This window comes from Daphnia magna, linkage group LG9 (genome assembly GCF_020631705.1).
Source record: "Daphnia magna isolate NIES linkage group LG9, ASM2063170v1.1, whole genome shotgun sequence".
NCBI lineage: Eukaryota > Metazoa > Arthropoda > Branchiopoda > Diplostraca > Daphniidae > Daphnia > Daphnia magna.
Genome location: NC_059190.1, coordinates 5,712,055 through 5,735,422, shown reverse-complemented (window position 1 = coordinate 5,735,422; position 23,368 = coordinate 5,712,055). Strand labels below are relative to the sequence as shown.

Genomic DNA, 23,368 nt, shown 5'->3' with positions numbered 1-23,368 from the left:
ATTTTTCTTATAAACTATCAAATGAAAATGGAAATTGATTGGAACTTAATGTCTGTCAATTGGTCTCATTACAGTGTTACAGACGTTGAGTGGGTTCTACAATGTCTCCAAGTGTTAGGTAATTTCACCAGAGTAAAATGAACGTGTTCGTCTTCAACTGCAAGCGATCGGACAGCCTTCGTCCAGAAAAATCCACCGTGTGAATAGCACTTTGTCCAACAGCGTCTGCCAACTGTGAACTGGAACTTCAGTAAAGAGCCGATGTCGGCTAACATTAAGCGTCTGGTTGTACTATATCGGTTGGATCCTCGACCGTCATCCAAAATGATACGACCACTCACCCCAGTTTTCTTGTTATTTCTGTTGTGCCATTTCACCAGTCAATCGTTTGTGAATGCCTCTTCACAACTACCAGCAGGTAAGCTGAATAAATAATGAATTTCTATTCCTTTTGGATGAATAGACTATACTCGTAAAAAGCGTTCTTGACAGACGCGTCTGTTTCGTACGCAAGAGCTGCATATTTAACTGAAGCAAAATCGTTATAACTGCAAAGGAGAGACTTCAAACACGGCGCTGTTCATAATGATTTTTTTAGTGCCATTGCAATCTTTAGAGTGAAGTGCACGATATTCGTATATTATTAATACGTAGCGCTCGATCGGGAAAGGTGTCCATTCTCTTTTTGGATGAGTTATTTTTGGCGCTGTTTTGTTGCCCATCAATGTTAAACTTGTCTGTTATATTTTGCACAGTTATGCAATGAAAATAGCACAAGAAATCGACGCTTATAGCCAATGTGTGTGGATCAACTTCTTGTTAAATCGTGTTGATTTTTCTACAAGATTATAGCATTTAAATACTTTAAACACGTTAGGACAGGATCGTCATTCAAAAATAGAAATATGGCGATCGTATATCCGGTCTTCAAAAAAATTAATACAATTAAAAAATACAGTATAATTAATGAATATACCGATTTTATCAATAGCTTATTAAGTATATCAAAAGTAACAAACAATTAATACATCTAATAAAACAGAACAATTAATTATCTAGTTTCAAAAATCGCAACTATCAAAATTAATTATTGTTACACAACTGTAAAAAATGTGATATAAATAAACATGCAGTTTGATAAAGGCGGAGGCAATTATGCTAATGTATATATTATTAGAAGTCAATTATTATAAGTTATATTTTAGTTTCAATAGATCGTTTCACACGAGAAACAAAGTTAACATAGTCATAGATGTGATTAGTCGTAAAATTTTGGAAAATTATTATATGGCTGTTAAAAGAAAATCTTTCGGGGTTAGCAAACAGGAATAATGGGAAAAAGCAAAATTTTACATTTCCAAATTTCGGGGTGTTATACCATCATTATATTATCAAATAATATCCAAATTTTTTGGACATATGAACGCCAACCGAATAAACGAAAATATAACCAATATTTATGGACTGGAAAGTGAAGAACCCATTTTCAGGGTATTTTATTTTGTTTAGCCACTTCTATTCAAGTATCCGCATTAATACGAAAGTTAACTTATAATGTCGATTATCGTTCAATATTATTATTTAATTCAATTAAGTTAAGTTATCATATAAATTTCACAAAATCAATTTTATGAATCGTTATGTTCAAAACCAAATCTACACGTAAAATTAAATGTTTCCAAATATTAAAAAATCTCAAAATTTTATCACCTAACGCACTAATCAATCTGGATAGATATTTTTAACCATCACCATCGAAGGCACAGTTGGTAGCACGTTCGGCTACCGATATATAGTTCCGTAGTTCGAAACGCATTGAGTACAATTCTTCCATGATTCATTCTATTATTTACTTATAGTATACCAAAAGTGGACACAATTCATTATTCTTTATCTAAAAATTATATTTAGACTTAGTATGATTCAATACATAATTTATATCTTCCTCAAGTGTCCCAATATAAACATGTATTAAAACATGCATTTAATTGTGTCGAATTTTTGGCTGGGTTATCACCTGCGTTCCACATTTTCACCAATTTTTTCTTGTTAAGTTTCTTTCTTGTGCGCTTTCAAGTACGGAACAGGGTTATTGTACTGGCACGAAATGCTACTAATTAAAAAAAAACAAAAAACAAAAAATAATAACGTAACCAATTAAAATGGTTGCCGAGGCCCTCGATGCGTGTTGCAGACCGTTAAATCAAGCTGTCATTTTGAGTCTACGTGTCCCACGATTCTAGTCATTCTTCCCCGTCCTTCTGCGACTTGATTCGATACGCTCTTTCTTTGAAAGACTACCGAGTTTTATGAGTTACCGCGTCAGATCACCCTTATACGAGCATGAGGAAACAAAAACTTCCTTTCTTTATTTTTCATTTTTTTTTTCTTTTTCACTTTTTAATAATAAGACTGGATCCCATAAAAAAGAAAAAAAAGGGGTTTACGGTCCGTTTTTCAACGTCAGTCGTAATTACACGTACTATACCACGTTGTTATTTCATGTTCTGCATCGATAATATACAGCAGCGTATAGAAGTTTGGGAACTTTCAGGTCGTATTTTATCTATGAGTATTAGCGTTCGTAGAGTACAAAAGTCATTTGGTAAGCAAAGAGAACTTTAGTTTGTTTAGCAGTAAACCTTTATCAAATGGTTCAAGTTTCCTTCTCGGGAAGTCACTACGCCATTGCAGATGTTTAACAAATGAATTGATAATGAAATCTTTACAGTACATATATATACTGTACTAATATGATTTGGTAAGAGTCGTCAGACGTTAGACTCTGTTAATTATCCAATTAACTATGTCAGATTGCGCTAAACTCCAATGGTTTCTTGGACAACAATTGTTCAAATCGTATACACATTGCTATTAATAAAACAATAATTCTAAAATAATCCAAGTATAGTCGTTAACCTCCCTTTCGTTGAGGAAGCAGTTAATTGTTTGCAATCGAGTCATTTTAGTGGCTTGGAAACAACAACATTCTTTCAATGTAGCCTGAATGGTATGACGTCATATAATCCGTCATGTCCGATTGGGACGTTGCCCGTCCAGACTGTATATATAAGATCATTACTGTGTATAGATAGGATGCAAGTTCCTGGCTCCAACATGCTCCATCGTTCGAGTATTAATCAAGTTATCGTTGGCTTGATGTCTTTATTCAAGAACTTTGGCTCTATATCTTCTGATGAGGAGAGGTTTGGCTCGAACCGCAAAGACTTGTTTATTGTGTGGCCGAAGGAGGCTCGAGCTGCTGATTTAAAAAAAAAAAAAACTTTTTGTTTGGTTTGATTATACATCATATGGCTCAAAAATAGCTTGATAGATTCTATTAGTGCATCACTCCGACCTGTCTTTTCATCATGTCCTATAGTGTTTTTACGTTTAGTTTTCTCCAACATTCTAACACGCAAGTCCATTAACGAAAGGGAAAATGTTACGACAGAACAATGCGGAATTGTCTCAGAAAAGAAAGTAGAAGCTTCACATAGCTGACTGTAGATAGACGAATGTTAAGACCCTATAAAGGAATCCCTTGCGTATTAAAATACATTAAACATCGATAAATCTATTAGCACAAAGTGAAGAAACGAGTCACGAACAAACTGCCTATTAATTTGTTTTATCTACTGCCCTTGCAAGTGCCTTTCAATGTATGTCTCCCAAAATGTGTGACACGTGTTTTCTTAATTTTTAATCTTTAATAGACTGACGTAACATTGGTAATTTCTATAAGTGATTTATGCCAAAGAGTCAACAGTTGCCACATTCGTTTAAACAATTTACATGTAACAGTTAGAATTGCAGTTGCACAACAACTTCGCGGAACACGATAAATCATTAACTTAATGAACGATGCATATAGCCTAGTTCAGTATTCTATCCACTTTGCGATGAAATGGCGTAATTTTTGCGGCATTCGTCTTTGCAGGAAATTGGGCCCTAGCATAATAGTAGTATATTTACTTTTTACGTTAGTGGTCCAGCCGAGTTTCATTCTGTGTCAAACGAATAAATCAACGAGAGGGATACTGCCCAACAGCCCACATCTAATAGGTCCCGCCCTTCCTTCTTCCAGCGCAAGCTGTTCACTTTGCTATTTATGGGCCATGGCGTGGCTGCTGTCTCCTTCACGCAATAAATGTTTCACATTATAAATGTCTTTCAAGTTAAATACCCAAAGGAAACCAGCAGACATTCCGTCTTACTAGTTCTTTCTCTACTTCTTGCTAATCACGAATTACGGCCAACTTGATTGCAGTCCATTCTGAACAAAATTCCAATGGATTTAAGCCGGGGTATGCCCGTTATTTTGTTCGCTCCGGCTTTTTTGGCTCAGCATTCTAACTCTAAACGTTCCCCCTTTTATTTCTCTCTCTCTCTCTCTCGTTTAATGAATTTTTCATTGATTTGCGTATCTAACTACAAGAGGTCCTTTTAGGTCATATATCTTTAACCAAGGAAAAGACAGTTTTTAGACCTACTCAGTATAATAAAAAAGAGCTCGATTGATAAACTCATGTTAAGAAAATATAGAGTCAATTATCATAAGGCAGCCCAACCAATAATTAATGAAATGGCACTTTGTCTTTATCGTAGCCGTAAACATTCCAGCATTTATCACATCAGCATAGTTCAACGGATAGCATTATGCAGGGACGTCGGTGTCATCACGGGTATTTTGTGTGTGTGTGTGTGTGTCTGCGTGTTTTGTTTGTTTTCTGCTTTTACCGGAAAAAGAAGAAACAAGACCTGTAAGGTTTCTAACCCTAAGTAGGGAACATGGGGATGACTGAAAAGTTAAAATAAACAAACAAAACAAAAAAATCTGCTGATGACTTTCAAACGACGTCAGAGCAATTAACTCCCCGTAAGTCTCTCAGACAACATAAAAACGCCCTTTCAGGTCTTTTCTTTAATACATTAGCAGAACGACTGAGGTTGCCCACAGAAACGGAAAATCTTCAACAACGAAAAAAATAGGAAAAAAAGAAGCAAGAGTTGGGTATCATTAGAGAGCTAAGCTATAGAGAAGCATCTTACATAAATATAGAAACTCGTCCAAGAAAATGAAGAGTGAGCTCCGCAGTCTGGCGTTCCTCTTTTATCAAGCCCAGACGATGTCTTTACTTTAAACTGTTTCCAGAATTTGTCTGATGTACTACACATTGTTGTACTGTATATACTAGTGGAAATAGCAGATTGACTCTTTGCCTCCAAAGAAGGTGGGAGTCACTAGCCGCTTCTAACAAGACACGACGTTCGCTTGATTGGGTTTACTCTATATGCTCCTACGCCGTTATTCAATAGAATCCTTCTTTTACAAAGAAAAAAAACTTTCTATATTAATAAAGAACGAATGAGAGGCTCTCAGTAAAATAGACTGGATCGTCAAATCATCAGCAGGCAGCATTTATTTATTTTTTTTACAAGCAAAACCAAGAGCCCTCAAAAGAAAACAATAAAAAAAACCTATCGGAGAGAAGTCAAGCGAACGAAACACGCATAGACCCGCTCGGCAGAGTTAGTCTCATTCGGATTACCACCCGCTCTCCTTTCTCTTCGACGTGATCAATGAAGCGTATATACACCACAGTGCAAAATCTGTAATTCTCTTCAAATCTGCCACTCAACCAACCTGTTGAAACATGCTGCATATCCATACACCCATTTTCTACGCTCGTCCTTTCAAATTCATTACACCACAATAATCATTCGTGTCGTTACACACCGCAAAAAAATAAATAAATAAATAAATAAATAAAAAAAATAAAAAACCCCAATAAATTATTCGTCGTTTTTTGTTCTTAATGGCCGTGTTCTCCTTATGGGTTTCTTTTTTAGCTAAATATTCATACAGGGCGGCTATTTGAGCGCTGCTTGTTAGGGAACATGGACTGAAATAGATACGTGGGATGGTAGCTGCTAATGCATAAGTTCCTAGTTGATTGAATAACGATGACATCGTAGGCGATCCTTTTGAGTACTCTGACCTATTGCCAGCGTACGAAGAATAGGAGAAGGAATGCTGCCGATCGCATTAGTTTGACGTTGAACATTTCTGAGACGTTAAGGGCGAGACGAGACTTCCTGCCAGGTTTCTCTCTCCCCTGTAAAGTTCAACGGACGTTTCATAAATTAAGAGAAGATCCAAATTCTGGCCGAGCTTACGTACCCCCAACTGGGATGCGCACCTTGTCTCTAAACAATAGCAACCAAACACGACTCGCCATATAGTTTTAAACTTTCATGCCAGCATCGAACAACGCTGACCTACTCAATATAAAAATATCCTTTGTCTTCTCTCTCTTTTCTTTCTTTTTTTCTGTTTTCTTTTGTTTTTCCCCGTTTTACTGGAATATTGGAATATGTACAACACTCAAATTTCCAGCGAAATGTTCCACCTGTCCTGAATGTTTAACGAGGCATTTTTGAAATACTATCCTAGTGTCAAGAAAAAGAATCAATGTCGGATAGCCCCGTCACATACTTCCTGGAAAAGAAATCGTCTCCATTTGGCAATTCGCTTTTTTATTGGCCTTTTTTTCATGACTCGCATCCAACAAGACCCACACTTCTTCTCGAGAAAAGTTAAGACTATTGCTCCATTTTAATATAATCGTCCTCGACATAGACTAATGCACATTGCACAGGACTCGCTCCCTCCCCTGACCCGACTACCAATAAGTTGACAAATGGCCGACAAACAGGTTCGCTAAATAGTTTTGACGTTCCTTCGTTTCCAAAAGTCTGTCTTTTTTTTTTTGTTTTTTTGTTTTTTTTTTTGTTTTTCCCCTCTTCGTTCCTTTAACTTCCCGAGACAGGCTTTCAGAACTTTTAGAAGCGTAATGACAGTAGGCCGCCCACGTCGTCTCACCTCCAATCCGCAGCTGTAAACTCCTGCGCAGTTCGCCGTTTGAAAGCCGGCGGCTAACAAATGCCTTGCGAAAGTTGTGGCCAGTATTGTGTTCGACGGGCAGAGCAATCTTTTTTCATTAGATGGCCCATTGTTTGGCAGAAAGGCTGTCGCGTGCCCCCCCGGTCGCGGCTCACAAATAGCAACACATCCCCGTTATTCACAAACCAAATGCTTCTTCGTGTCCAACACATTTCTCGATTTGCTCCACGTCGTTTTCGAAGACGAATTGACTGGATAAGTAAGAAGTAACGCATCGCCCGTTTCACTATTCAACCGATACGAAGAACAAAACTTTCGCGTCTACAATAACAGCAGTCGCAGTTTCGCCAAAAGCCGGGAATTCGTATTTTATCGATCGTGGCAAAGCCCTAGTATATATAGCTGGATAACACCGCCAACCGACTGATTTATCCATGTGTGACTGAAATTCACTTTAGCAATATACACACACACAGGCACAGACACACAGACACACACACGCTGCATAGTCATTTGCTCGGTGCGCACCGTTTACTTCACGCTGGGCAAGATTGCTAAAGGAATTCATTTTGATTATGGAAGCACTTCCCGCCCTTTTGGCCGCATATACTCGCAATTTATTTGACGCTGTGTGAGGAGCGTCGGTCGAGTATATACACACCGGCGGCCCGCTTTTCACCCAAACAATCGACAAGGCGAGAACGAACGTTTCTCTGGCCCTCCAAACTTCCGACAGCATTAATTAGAGTGAGAACGAGAGGACTTTGCAGGCTGCTATACTGTCGGTATAGGCGCCCGCCGGTCAGAGCCGTTATTGTGAGTCCATGGATTTCCGATAAATCGCCTTCGGTTGTGAGACGGGCTGAAATGGGGATAGCCAACGAAATTCGTATTTTGCAGACAACAACGTAGACATAGCGAGAATACATCAGGCTATGGCAATCTATCTTGTGCATCGATACAACATACTAGAAAAGACATGCTGTTTTGTATATACCTTACATGAATATACGACTAAGATGTGTATGGAGGCAGTGAAGCGTGAAGGGGAAAAAAAAAAATAAAATAAAATCCCCCCCGCAGTGCGTGATGGTTCTCAACTGCTGAAAAACGAAAGACATGGGACTAGAGGAAAACTTTTGAAGGAAGTGGGTGGGAGAAGCCAGACATGGCGACTGGGGAAAATGAGGTTTACTGTGAATGCTTAATGGATAATCGAAGAGCAACGATTCATTGCGTTTTCCCACCGAAGGCCCTTTCTGGAAATAATAAAAAAAAAAAAAAACTCAGCAGGAAGGGGGAAAAAAAAAAGGGAAAATGACGTGACTGACTTCCATCAACGCAGCACGATTGCACGTCGCACTTCCTACCCACTCTAAGCCCGTTATTTTATTTTTATTTATTTATTTATTTATTTTTTCCCCGTTTAGATTTTTACCCTTTGCTCCTGAAGCGTGCGTCCCTCACTTTGATTGCTCTCTTCAAATTGCTTTTGATTAAATTACCGCAAACTGGGGAAGTTGTTCAAGCCTCTCATTTGTTCGACGTTCTCGCCGGCCTGGGTCTTCCATGTTATCTTCACCGTTCAACCAGTTTAATGCAAGTCTACATAACGAAGGGCGCCCGGTATTCTAACGATTAATCGCCTGATTCCCGACAGAGTGTTGGTCAACCTTAAATATTTGTTCGGGTGTTAAAAAATCGTCACGTTTGATGATTTTTCTTTTATATACCGACACTGATGGCACGTACTTCCCATAAAGCGGGGTACTGACTCAATTGTTTTTATTACCGTCGTTTTATTGCCAAACGTTATATAATTTCGCGTGAATGATCTACTTCAATGCATCCGATGTTTTTGCAAAAACGTGATGCAACGACGGTCCAAGCAAATGAAATCTGGTCAAATGACCGTGTCAGATTGGCGGAATTTCCTGCAACACACACAGCGAACACGGCCCCGAAATGTTGGCTCGTTCATAGCACGCATGTCCAAACCCCAAATCAAGTCTCCAGATAGTCGTACTCATTTCACTGCTGCGTTTTAACGATGGTTCAGCTTTAAGGATGAAAACAAAAAAAAAGAGAAGAGAGAAATAAAACAAAACAAAAAACACACAGCACGTTATAGTAATAAGGTACACTGAAGAGTCGTTTGGCGTATCAGCAGGGGATTCACGCCGGCCGAGTTGAAACATGTGTAGCCATGTGCAGCAGGGTGGAGTCTGTGTGTGTGTGTGTGTATGTGTGTGAACTGACAGCAAAGATAACAAGCTCGCCGTCAATAGCTGAAGAACGACTCGAAAGAATGAAAATATAAAAAAACACAAGTCAATACGAGCAGAAAAGAAATGATCGTAATGTAATAATGCTAGAAAAATAGTCATTATACCGAAGCAATTGTGAACATTTCATTATTTTATTCACGTTGAATATTATGCCAATTCTCGCGACATCCCTGCCACAGTTTTTATTCTCGAATCCGTGGTTGAAAACGACAGCTGAAAGCCAGACCTCGCCAATGTTTTCATTTTTCTTTAACGCGCATTTTTTGTTTGGTTGGGATCGTACTCTGAATCGTTTAGGTGTGAAAGCCGTTGACAGATTGACTTCCTTTAACGTTGCCTTTTATACTCATTGGGATTTGCTACCCGCCAACATAAGATGGCGAGTGGCAAGTACGCCACTGTATATACAACTCCCAGTTGTTTTCTTTCCATTTGTTATGTTGCTTTCCAAAATATTCCCTGATATCCTCGTCGACGTCATTTGTTTATTTACGTTAGTTGCGTGTTCGTCGAAACTCAACAACGCGAATGGCTAATGCGCCAGCGATTCCACAACGGTCTTTCCTAAAAAACGAGTAAAATATGTAGGATCGAATTGTTTAGCAATTTGACCTCTTTATATTCAACTTTGCTGCAACTCTCTATGGTCAATATGGTGGTCGACGATTATCAATTGATGATGACACAAAACAGAAAAAGTGTTTTTTTTTTTATGATTATTCTGAAGTGGAGCGCGTACGCAAATGCACGCCATGAAACAGTAGCGAGAAAATCAATGTGTGTGTTGTATCACAGAGATCAATTTATCAGGGCAAAATACTTACACTTGCGGTTAAATATTTCACGTTTACGTCGCTAGACTATGGGGGGGGGGTGAAATATACTGATTTTTTGTTTTGTTCAACAAGTGCAGCAAAAGGAACGTGAAGCTATTGCAACTTGTTCCATTCTGGGGAAGCAGAAGACTTGCCAACTAAGTCGCTCATTTCTGAATAGTAATGACCTTTTGCCATGACGTATATTTTTCTCGACTGGAGAGTGAAGATAATTGAAGATAAAAGGGTGGCACTTGTTCCCAACTACTATACATGCAACCTTTTCCACTGAATTTCCCCCGTTAAGTTGCTGTTAGCGACGTCAAGCTCACAGATCCGAATGCACTCGACCGCATCAGCCGCGGAACGCGAAAAGCCCAGTTCAATTCAAAATGGCAAATGTTTCATGGAAAAAGTGGATGGGGGGTACACGACAGCGAAGGAGGCCATGACAAAATAAAAGAAAATAACATCACACGACAAAATGGAACTGCGTGTAGCCGCGTATATTATGCATAACGAGCAGAGGAGATCAAAATGCGGTTGTCAACCGACGCACAGCCGCCATCTCTTTCTCGCTGTCTTTCAATCCCGTGGGGCGGCACTATAGTCTTCTTCCTACCCCATCTTAAAAATCGTGAAATGGCATTAGAGAGAACGACGGAGATGAGCGAATAAAGATATTCCATAGGCGACAGAATTTGAGGCGAGCAATGTCGCCAAAGGGAAATTGGGCATTTTTCACTGCGTTGCTCCTCTCTCTCTTTCTTGTATGATGCTATACTTTCAAGGCAGACGTAACGGCGTTCAGCACACAGAGGAACGGCTCGAATAATGTGCGCAAGGACTGAGCACAAAATTGGGCTCCATATCTTAATTTTATTTTCTTTTTCTTTTCTTTTCCCGCCGTCTTCCTCCCTCTTATTTTGGGTTTGTTTTTGTCCTTTTCCCTTGTTATCGTGTTGGCTTTAATCCCGTACTTCGTTATATGGCGGGTGAAATAGACGGGGTCCCCGCGAGTGATTCAATGCCGTATATAAACCATCGAGAACTACACCGCGCCTCAACAGCGCTGAATTGGGGCTCTCTTGTCACGTTGCCGTATAGTGTGGTGGGTCCTGTTGGGAGTGTTTGGCCATTGGAAATAAGGGGAGGAAGCCAACAGACCCACATATATATTTATAATGAATGAAAGTGCTGTTGATGACATCCCATTTATATAAATATGCCAACAAAATGGAGACGAGCGGGAAAGGAAAGAGGAAGATAGACGATGGAATATCGTTGCTGGATTATATGTGACTAAACCGGGCGGCTAGAAGGGTGTGGTTGCCACACACAAAAGAGAGGGTGAAAAGGGAGGAGGGCAACCCTATTTGGTCAGCCTGGTTTCGTCGTGCGGTTGGGCGATTGCTGTGTTCTAAAAACTCGGATGGCATTCTGAGTCATAGGGCTTTATGTATTGGCCTATAAAAACGGACCTTCGGTGGCATCGCAGCAGGCCTCCCTTCTATTACATAAGCGGACAAGCCGCGACAATTTGCGTCAATCGAATACCGCGCCACTAGTAAATGGAGTGACGATGAAGCTCTTTGCCCAAACGCCCAAGATAAACCCCAGGAAGAACGCGCAGGGGGGGGATATCTCGTTATACGAACGGCATTCCCCCCTCATTCTCTGTCCCACACAAATACAGATATCAAAGTAGGCCGTAGCTATACACAATCAGATGGCATTTATGATATTATACGACATCAAAACAGTTCAGGTGTACAGGAACTGGAGCAAAATTCGTTGATGCAGCGCCCACCATTCATATATTTAGTTAATAGCTTAGATTTTCTGTCTTTTATCACCACACTTCGGCTGCTGTAATTTTTGCGTTAGGCTACTATTGTCGATGTCCCGCAATTGCTATGCGTTTATTATTTATACCCACAGTTTGAAATGATTGGTGTGGCGAACGAGGTTCAAGGGCCCGCTGCCGAGTTCCGCTGAGAAACCTTATAACCTTGCAGCATTCAAAGCCATACATTTCCGTACGAGCTTAAGTTTGTTTTCTCTTTGATTTATTGGACGTATACAGATACCATAGACGAGAATAAGAGCACGGCTTGTCCCCGGGTTAAGACGTTCAAGGCTAGATTGATGGTCTGTATCTCTTTCATCCCTTAGACGAATAGCGAAGCATATCTGTCTGAACCGTGCGCAAAATTTGCCAGCAATGGAATATAACGAAGGCTTTCCGCATTCCTCAACGAACTCGATGAGTCGAATATATCGGGGGAATCAAGAAAAATATATAAATTAAGACTTCATGTGCGAAAATTGCGATGTTGCCGCACCTGCCTCTGTCGGAAGTGCTATAACTGCATTAGCCATTCGCAATTTCGCAATGAAAAAAAAAAGAAAAAGAAAAACGATAGACGAAATGTGTGAAACGACGACAATAAATTAAAAGCTTTATTATTTGTATTATGTTTATTTCCTACACTTCATCCGCCGATGAATTACTGACGCTCGCATAGATTTTCAAGGAGTTAGGAGGGCTCGATCGGACGTGCTGTACGCTCTGGCGGAGCGCTATAGATGTTGGCGCTATTCATTGGCGGTTACTCATGCCAATACGTCACGGTCGGATTTATTTGTAAGCCGCTAGCGAAGAATGGCAAGAAAAACGCGTAGCAGTCAAAGTTCTGGAAAATCAAATTGGATTTCGAACGCAATGATAATGAAACGCCATAGCAACCAATCGACGCGTGGCACCATTTTCAAGGCATTCACTTCAAATGTCCTGAAAGAGATTTCTGCGTTTGCTCTTTCACGCATCGTAGTTGCGTTATTTCCTTACACAAGTTTCTCACGCACAGCGATTCAAACAGACTTGGTACGTTCTTTAAGTCTTCAATATGTATAGCACCGATCCTATACATGTTTCATTTTCCTTCTCGGAAAAGAAAAAAGACCGTTTGATTTTCGTAGCAGATTTAGCGGTGAACGCAACTCGTGCAACATGCGGAAATGGCGCCCTATACGCTCAGTCATTATGCAGTTCTTGCGATAAACGTAACAGTATTACGCCATTTGTTTAAACACAGCGTGGGCTTTAAAAACGGGAGGTTCGGCTTTAAAGAGTTTGAACGGCAACGCGTCTGTTGATGCGAGGTAATTTTTCATTGGAGAAAGATGAAAGACTAGCGTTTCTTCTTTGATTCCACTGCGTTGGGATAAGCATTTTTTTTTACATGTAAATGTAGAATCGTATGTTATCCTAGTTGATTGAAAAAGTATTTTTGGGGGTTGGGCTTTCTTTCGATTGCAATCAAAAACATTACAAGTTAGGATTTTCAAGTTTAGCAGTTGGTTTCGGCAGTAATTCAAGTTCGTTTGGAATCACTATAAAACCAGAATAGACATACGTATACGTCTATTCGTCCATTGCAGGACGGCTTCATATGTTTTTGAAGCTCGCATTTGCCATTTTTCTCTTTAAACGCATATAGCATTCTGGGCTTCGTGATGCATGCGTTGTCATTCGCACAGACAGCTGATTGAATAATACGAAGCACTAGTTCGTTTTGGAACAGACAAAGTCATTCGCTTACTATACTTGTCAATCCCTATTACTTGATTTGCTTCGAATGGATAAAATAATGCACTTTCCATTCTCCCTTTCTTGTTCCCTTTTATTTTCCTTTTTTTTCTTTCTTTCCAAAATATGTACACGACAGTTATACACACACGTATTCCTGTTTACAGCTTGGGTGTAAATGGCAGCAGAGCTTGGCCAATTTTCCTGCACCAGTCCAGTCCCTCTTCCCGCGTCTAGACGCCCCTTCTTGCTTTGACAACCAGACTCTATCACTCCTTCGTCCGTCTCCTTCCATTTTTATTTACTTTTTATTTTTTGTCCTCTTTTTTTTTGTATAACGAAAATCGAAAAAAACAAACAAAAAAAAAAAACAACAACCAAAAACCAAGAAATATATAAAGCAGTAGTAGACGTAATAAGAGAGAGAGAAAAAAAGAAAAAAATAAATAAAAAGAAGGACGAAAAGTGTCAAACCAGCTGGTACTAACTGTGTGTATGTTGGATGGTGACGGCAGGTTGTGGTGACAGTACGGTTTGCATTTCTGTCTGTTTTTGGCTTCATGTTTGTTTTCTACGCTACGGTCCGAAGGCAGAGTGACACATCGCTTTTAACAACAACAGCCACGTCATTAACAGTTCGTGCAGCTCAATCCACACGCGGCCGACTCTCGCAGGCAGTAATGGCGAAAAAGGTTTCCAACAATTCACGCCATTTCACCTCGGCCTGTCTGCCGACGTGCCGCTCAGTTTGACATCCATCGATATAGTAACTGTTCGCAAATATGGGGCTCTGTTTGTTTCGTTCCTGTTTCCTTTATTCGACTACACGTTTACCTTTGAGGCGATTTAAAAAAAATTTGTCATTATTATTTTGAGGCCGATGGCATCGCTACATCGCAAACAGATGCACAATAAAAACCATTGCAGCATTTCAGAAGACCATCAATTTTGTTCAACAACAAATTCCAATTCCAATTGTGAACTACATTGAATTACGTCTAGTGAAATCAATAGCCTTACCAAGCAAAACAAATCAAAACTTTTTGCCGGTTCACCTTCCTGAGGGTTTGCAAAATGCCTGCAGACAGAAAATATACCAATCCATTGTTATTATATTCTGTTGGTAACTGTGACGTACATGAGTCACCGTATGATTCCACTCTTGGCCTTATTTTGTCAATACTTTACCGCTATTTCCTTGTTTCAGTTTTTATTTATTTATTTTACGTTTTTAATTTTTTCTCATTTGATTTCAACGCGGATTGAAGCGCCCAAGTCAAAGGCGGCCATATAGAAAAGCCCTCCCTCCTTCTTTAAGTCGCGTGTAATTGAAACGGCGGCATTATGATGTGTTTGGCTCCTGCTGTCACACGATGTGTTATGAGAAAAAGCGGGACAAAAAAAAAAAAAACGGAAATATATTAGAAAAAAGAGGCTCCCCCTTTTTTATTGCGGCTGGCTCCAGCAGAAGCCTGCACAAACCAACAGAAAATTCAATATAGGGGGCAGAATGCGTGGCGAAGAACGCAGAATTTCTGCGTACGTGTTTCTGAATACGAACTCAAAACGGAAGCTTACGTATATATAGTCACGACTGGCGATGATCTTCATTCAGGAAAATCATATCGGCATTTTTCCTCTTCTCCTCAACAATAGATTCCCATTCCACTTAATAATATTTGGAACGGAAAAAAAAAACAAGAAACAAAAAAACAAAGCAAAACCAAACCAAATTCTCTTTGGTTTGATGACAGACGGAACGACGAAGACGGAACGAATTATATTCTAAAGAGAAGGCCATGTATAGAAAAGCGATTGCCTGCTGCTCGTCGGTAATGATGCGCTTAGATATGCATGCTCATATTTGCATATCAACTAGGCTGGAAGCATTGATCGAGGACCGCGAAGGGTGTGCTCGACTAATTGGACGGTTTATTCAACGCCTTTCGCTTTCCGAAAGAGGCATCTATTTTTATTTTTTATTCTTTTTCTCAAGAAAAGAGATGATTTGTGCAAAGTTACGATGGTGAGCTGTTCAATCGATTCGGAAGATGACATTTTCCTCAAAACCGGTCGTTGTCAAACACTCGTCGCCGGCACACGGCCGCATTTCTATAGCGTTCGCGCTATTTCTCACTGACGCCTTCAACATTTGCTCCGTCTTACGATCAGGTTGGAGTGTCGTAAAAAAAAAAAGAACATCGATACGGGTGTCTGATCATCTCAACGAAATGCTTAGCTTTGCTTCCAGTTGCGAACGAGGCCGTGAATAAGGTGGATAGATACTTGAATAGACTTTCTCTAAACGCCTAAAGCAAAAGAAATCGGTAAAAGGGGGGAGAGAAAAACATTTTCGTCAATGTTAGTAATTACCGGAAGGATGTCGACACCCGGATGAAATAGCATTCCATCTGCAAGAAAATGAAACAAGATTTTTTTTTTGTTTTTTTTAAGGTATTAGATGCGCAACATTTTTGTGCATTCGGAGGGGAAAGGCACAAAACTTTTCGTGCGAGATTTAAGAAATTTCAAGTCGCGTTGAAAATGCGGACCAGTCGGATGTATATAGTACTATTCAGTTTGTTTTTTTGTTTTTTTTTTCGTTTTTTTCTTTCTTTCTTTCCTTTCTTTCCTTTTTTATTTTATTTTTTTATGGGGAAACTTGGGAGAAAACATTGCGTCTTGCTCTCATGCGTGATTCTCACAAATCTCATGCGGCGAAGCGACGATTCCGGTTCGTTACGAACACCACCGGCTGCAGAAAGAAAGTGAGCTCGTAACCTAATATTTCATGGCGGCATTGCGTATTCCGACAGCAGTTGCATTCATCCAACATACTACACGTAGCGAGTTGATGGTCGATGTCTATATACTTTCCAGTGTATACATCAGTAGTAGGCCGCATCATACGAATCCTTTCTTGGGTAGCAACAATTGATTCCGCACATCTATAGTCTACGTATATACTACAACGCTATATAGTTTGATTTCTCTTTTTTTTCCTTTCTTTTTAAAATCTATCATGCCGCATAAGGATCGTGCATTTAGTAAAATGTTGCATCGGTTAAATGCGGCTTTCTCATGCTCATCAGCTGTAGATGTTATAGATTGCTGATGAAACAGCTTCAAGCGAAAAAGAACCGCCGCTGGACGGAACAAGTCCAGACCAAAATCCCGATGAGATATTGCCAGCTATTATGAAACTGACTATAGGAGATCAAAGGCACGTCTAGCAGATTGGTTTCTCGTTGCAGCTCGCCCGTGCCTCCCCGCACCAAAAGCAGCTTTCTGATCACCCGGATTTGCTTGGTGCAAGTGGCCCGGGCTAGTCGACTGATCACCAGATGAAATGGGCTTACGTTCGTGTATCTACCGCATATTTTTGCGGCGACTTAAGCCAGTAATCATCGAGCGACCGACTTCTTTACCCTCCCCCCTCTTCTCCCCGGAGGGGGGTGGGGGGTGGATGACATGTTGGAAAGAAAGCCAGACAAGTTCTAATTCACTGTACTAATTACCTAAATACGAGTGACAACATGCCCACGTGTATAGGTTGTTGATTGCGCTTGTTGTCCAACAGTTTCATTCCATTTGCGGAACGAAGCGTGACGCACACGTAGCCCAACGACCGGATAGAGAGATGGATTAGGAAACAAACAAAACAAAACAATCTTCTCTACGATAGTTGCACAATCTTTATTAGGAAATCGATGAGTGCCATTCTTCGTCCCTTAGGTCATTGTTTAATTGGTGGTCGTTTTTTGAGTGTGTGCGTGTGTGAGCAATTCCCACTGCAGACCACACCAAAACATTCCATCTGATATAAATGAGTAATCTTTCTACGTAAGCAGCTGAGAGTGTATAGTGAGCAATAGTGAAACAGTGGCACTAATAAGCTGGAACGAAATTCGTATAACTTGGGCGTACGAAATAAGATTTGGTTTTTATTCTTCTGTTCACCGTATTGCGTTGGCTTATATGCTACGGCGCGTTCCGCTCTTGAATGCCGGGCAATTCAAAAACTGGATGCAAAAGCCTCCAACGTTATGAGAGTTGTTCCCACAAGGAGAAACGATCCGGTCCGCTCGACTCACTGGCCGCCATCAAGCGTATACCATTCTCATTTTTCTGCACGACGTTGGGGATTTATTTTCCGCCAGTTGGAATAGCAAAAAATAACAAATAAAATAAACAAAAACAAACAGGGTCACCGTATATAGCGTCGTGTGGGCTTGGTTATTCTTTTATTGCTGTAAGCTTAGGTATTCACGACCGAGTTATAGACCTAATATGTGACAAAAGAGTATAGGTACTAGGAATTCGGCCGATACACCCGAACAAAACAAAAAAAATGGCCGGGCTCGACGGGGTCATACACAGTTACACACGTTACTGCAATCTAAGCGGACCTCTTGCTATTTGGTTTGGCTTTGCCAAGCGCTGGGATGTAAAAGCTGCACATTCATGTCGGCCGCACATTTCATGGCTGTTTGATGGTCAGAAAGAAGCTCTAAAAAGTGCGTATCGCCACAGTGGCTGCTCTTTCAGCGTCCACGTTTTCTCATTAAGAAATGCTTGTTGTAACGAATTGCAACTAATCTGCAAGCAACTCATTACGATCTGCTCTGGCAGCTTGCAATTTGATTCGCTGCTTTCATCCAACAGTGAAATTCTGCATGATGAAAGCTTTGATCTGAAGATCAATAATAACTGGAAAGATTGTGAATTATTCGTAATCATCATACTTCTGCAACACATCCTATTCACCCTCTTGTTTCTTGCTCGTTTTCTTTGTCGTCCACAGATTCCAGTCGCAACAATTTGGAGCCGCTTTCCCACCAGCAAAGCAAAGCTTCGCCGGCCTCTGCTAATTTAAAACGTGGCTCGACCTCTGCTGACATTGATGGCGGCCTGACGTCGTCATCGTCGGCAGTGGGTACCCATTCGGCGCGATTCGTGACGTCTAACGGCACGCTTATCACAGCGCAGCGCGGTTCAACGGCAAGCCTGCCGTGTGAGGTTGTCAGTCTCGGCGATGGCGTGGTAAGTTTAGATAATGACGATTCATTTTCAACTGCATTTCTCGAGACGTGCCTGAGAAGTGGGACATTGCTGCCAGATTGTTGCCACCTGTGTACAGTAGACTATATGAATATAGGATAGTTTTTCATTAGTTGTCTCAGCTTGTATGTTTAAATATTAGCCTTCGTTCGCTTTCGTTCGCTATCGTTCGCGTTGTGCAACTTGATGAAATTGTGCCGCCTAATTTAGATATATGCTTCGTGATTGCGTAAATGTTCGAGACAAAGTTCCAGTTGAGTTTGACAGCATTTAGGACTTGCGCACACGACGGCGCTGGCCTAAAAAAAGAAGAATTGAAATATCAAAATTTCAGTTTTCATCCAGCAGTTCAGCGGTTCATTTAAATAATACGATGCAATCTTTATAATTAAAAAATGAAAAAAAAAAAAGAAAAAAGAGAAAAGTGGATCGACTGAGATTCCGTTCGCTATTTTCATGATTACTGAGTTGCTGCAGATAGCTTTTTTGCATCATTGAAATTTCATGAAGCCAAAAAATCATTAAAGGAAATGAACGACATATACACTCACCCGCATTTTGGAACTTTCATTTCCCGTCAACGTCATGAAAAAATAAATATCACATGGTGCTTATCTTCCACCCGCCTCCCCCCCCTACCCCCTCCAACATTGATTTCTATTCTGCCCCTTCTTTCTTGTGATTATTTTAGCAAAGTTTCCTGTTCGATACATTTTGTTTTCTCGCTTTCGGTTCCTACACGTGCCCACCGACCTGATGAATTTCCTGTCTGAAAATCAGATTGGCCTGGCGTCGGAGCCGGCACGAAACGAGTGCTTTCCCTCTCTGTCCCGCGCTCCCGCCCGCGCTGCTGCCTGTATTTGTATCTGTCGGGGTGGGCATCATCAATGCGACTCATCCACTCTTGTGTCTTGTCGGCGTTTCCCGCTCGATGATTTCTCGCTTATTTGAAAACGCCAAATAGATATGGGACCTGTCATCAAAAACGCTGCGGCGTGCAGCCGCTATAGAAGCTATACACATCCGCCGGAGTTATATCATCTTCCCGTTGCTTGGTTTTCGGCTGGCAACGTCGACTCGCAACTTTGTGCATCGAGACTTGATAACAAAATAGAGAAAAAAAAAGAAAAAAATCGCTCTTCAGACGCTTTTTCTTGTTTCGCCATCTTTTATTTACAACTATAGTGACAAGTGAGGAAATGGGAAGAGACGAAAACGCATAGCGATATCAAAGGGTGAGTGAGAAATGGTGTTCCGGAATGAAACAAAGCAAGGAGGGGATTTTTCTCTTTCTTATTTTTCTTTTTTTTTTTTTTTTTAACTGCTAGTCTGCCACTTTGTACTATATACCCTCCGCATCCTCCATGTGGCTGTTTTGTACATGCCAGTTTAATATAAAAGATAAAAGATAGAAAGAAAATCGTCGATATAGAAACTCGATGAAACTGAGAGATGCCGGAACGTCGTATTTATTTATTATTATTATTATTATTTTTTTTTTTTGAGGGGGGTGGGGGGGTGTTGTCGCTATAGAAACAGAGTAAAAACGGCATCGGGGATGCATCCAAATGAAAAAAAAAAAAAAAAAAAGTCGACTAGACAGGAAAGACTGGCAGTGAATGCGAGTCATCAGAAAAAATCGACCATAACAGAGAACCAGCTGTACGTTCAGCAACAGCCGCAGAACACACGACGCTTTCGCCAATCGAGACTCACAAAAAGAATCCTCCTCCTCCTTTCTTCCCCCCCCCTCCCTCCGAAATTGACTCATTAGACATCCTACGTATTCGACAGAACATCTTTCACAGAAGCAGATCGATATTAGGTTGCACACAATATAAGTCGTCAGCTGTGCTCTTTTCTCTTTCTTCTCTATCAAATTGCGCAATAGACGCATCATCGTAGTACCTAGTACCCTTTGGCTACATTTTTAGTCTTTCAGGGATCACCTGGCTCGAATTTCCAGTACAACCTTCGAAACAAAAACAGAACTTGTAACAAGGCAATCGAGGCACCAACTTTTACCTTTATCAAGTTTTCAAGGCGAGTCTAAAACGCTGTTCTTTTAAACAAAAATTTTCAAACCTTAAAAGTTATCCCGATCTTTGTATTCATCGTGTCAACTCTATTATCGTCGATCCAAATCGCACGTTATGACGTACGGATCGAAAAAAGGAAGACAGCGCAAACTCTGAAAAGAGAAGAGGAGGCATGATGCCATTAATAAAGTCAATAGTGGCAAAAGAACTAAAAAACAAAATAAAAAATAGAACAAGAAAAAAAATAAATAAACTGAAAGAAATCGAAGGTGGGAGGAACAATGTCTAGTGACATGTCCGAAAGCTCATGCAGCTGTTACGGATTTGTGTTTGTTTGTTTCTTTTGGATTTTGTCATGCTTTTTGGACGCTGCTCCTCCCGTATTCTAATTCTTGAATTTGTATGGATTTATTCAAGATATACTGTAAGTTCAATTCAAAGAAGAAGGAGAAAAAAAAAAGTTTTCAGATGTACCATTATCTTTATTTATTTATTTTTCTTCATTGATTCGCATTTTTGTATTTGCTTTCCAACGCATACTTGAAAAGTTCATATTGCTTGCCTGCCGTTCCTTGTCCTACGCGTATCGACATTTGAGTTACACACTGACCGTGTCCGTCGCAAGACTTCAAAAAAAACCAACTAAAAAACGAGTCCTAAATATATTGTACGCCAAATATCTATACACGTCTATAGGAGTTGAGGTGTCCGTGCATCGATATACTTCACAGCTCTTGTGAACTCCTTGAGCCATTGAATTGCGAGCCATTTATAGACAATTTCGATCGGCATGCTGCGCTATTGACACACACTTTTTGCGTTTTCATTCTTCTCCCAAGTCAAGATGTTTGACTTTTGATCGCGATTCATTTAACAGAAGCTCGTTCTTTCACTTTTATCGTATGACTTACCGATGTGTATGTAGTGCAAAACATGATTGAGGTATCCTATTCTTTGAGAAGACAAACCGCAAGATTTATGTTTCATTCGCAAAAAGACAACAACGAGCTTTTTATTTGTGAATGCTTCGCGAGCCGTTGCGTAGGAAGCTCGTTTGAGTTGGTGCTATTGTTCAACTCTCTGCTTGTCGTCGTAAGCTGAATACTCGTTTAAACAATTGAATACGTATATATACCGGAAAGAGGCACGCTGTCTAGTTGCAAAAAGCCCAATCTGTTGCTAGTGCAAAGTGAGCTAAAACAAGTTTGCACGATCGTTATTCTACACTATATACTACTACAATGCTCATTCTTCCAACTGGCCTAACGTGTAAATAGGCGTTCATTAAACTAAAAAAAAAAAAAAAAGAAAACAAAGGGTTGGCAACGGCATAATTTTAGTGCTTTTCTGCCTCGTGCAGTGCTCAGAGATTTGCATTGCCATTCACAAGGTTTAACAACCCAATAAAGCAACACGACTCGACAGGTTAGTCATCATTAGACCATTGAATGAAGTCAACTATATGTTTCGCTCTAAAACGTAGGCAAGTTTCAGCTGGAGTAAGTTAGCAAGTCGTTGTAAATACATTGAAGAGGATTCGATCGATATCGTTGTATATGTAAGGCTACTAGTAACTCGACTACAGACTATAAGGCAAACACGGCTCGGTTTCTGAGATCAATGCGCGCTATATGGAAGCTGCTGTTTCCGCTTTATCTCAACCTGCTTCTCATCGGATCCCTCCTCGGCTCCCCTCTCTTTTCATACCTCATGCTTTGTCGCGGACTCATCGGCGTGTAAGGATAAGCCAAGAGGACGAGCCAAAAATCAGAAGACAGAGCCTATAATAGATGGGCTAACTGCGAGTGCGGCAAGTGCAGCGTCTGTAAAGTCTGCACGTGGGCGGCAGCGAGCAGATTAGTTACGCCGTCCGGCCGTTTCTATAAAATCTCTTCTTCTATACAGCTTCAAATGAAATTCAGTCCACAACTCGGCCGGCTGATATAGCCGGCCAGTCTTTTTTACTCTTAGCCAGCACCAGTCTGGCTTCCTCTTAGCTACCAGCAACGACAAGCTGTGTAGAACGCTTTCAAGCTTTTCGGGTCCACGTAACATCAAGTAATGGCAGCTCTTGCTCCCTCTATATCTGATGCGCTTCGCCAGCGTGAGCTAAAGCGAAAGGAGCCTGAACGAAGCATTCATTGCCATCCAATCTTCTGGTCTTTTGGGCGCATCAAAACCAGCCAACAAAGTGGGAGGCTATTACAGACAAACGGGACTGTTCCAACGGACATATATAGTATAATACAGTATATAAGATTGTATTATATATATTCTTATTTCTTGTTCTACTTTTTTTTAAATTTTTTTGTATTTTTTGTACGCGTCGTGTGTAAAGTGCGATATTCTCCCTGTATCTTATTTCATGTAGTTTTCCACTATTTCAGTTTGCAAGTTTCTGTTTTTTTTTTTTTGTTTATTTTTATTTGTTTCGCCTGAAAACATTGCTATGATGACATACTGCGATGACCTACTGGAGAAAGAGATAGTGAAAAGAAGGAAACGCCCGCAGCAACAAGGCCGTCTATCAGGTCTGGAAGAGCGTGGTGTTGCACAATAAAGCTGGGCCAGCCCGGAATACTGGATAGTAGTCCCCACGCGCGCGTTCCCGTTCGCGTTCCTTCCCATCCACAAATCGATCGGCTAACCGAATTTTTTGTTTTTTT

General features: G+C 40.5%; 1 protein-coding gene across 2 annotated transcripts in view; it reads left to right on the top strand.

The window, feature by feature from the left end:
* Nucleotides 1-23,368, top strand: part of LOC116930801 (zwei Ig domain protein zig-8) — a 44,542-nt gene that overhangs the window by 2,396 nt on the left and 18,778 nt on the right. For both annotated transcript variants that reach the window (XM_045178781.1, XM_045178780.1), the window contains exons 2-3: nt 75-418; nt 18,407-18,645. In XM_045178781.1, the coding sequence (XP_045034716.1) occupies nt 262-418; nt 18,407-18,645 (396 nt within the window). In that variant the 5' untranslated portion in view covers nt 75-261. The remainder of the gene's footprint in view (nt 1-74; nt 419-18,406; nt 18,646-23,368) is intronic.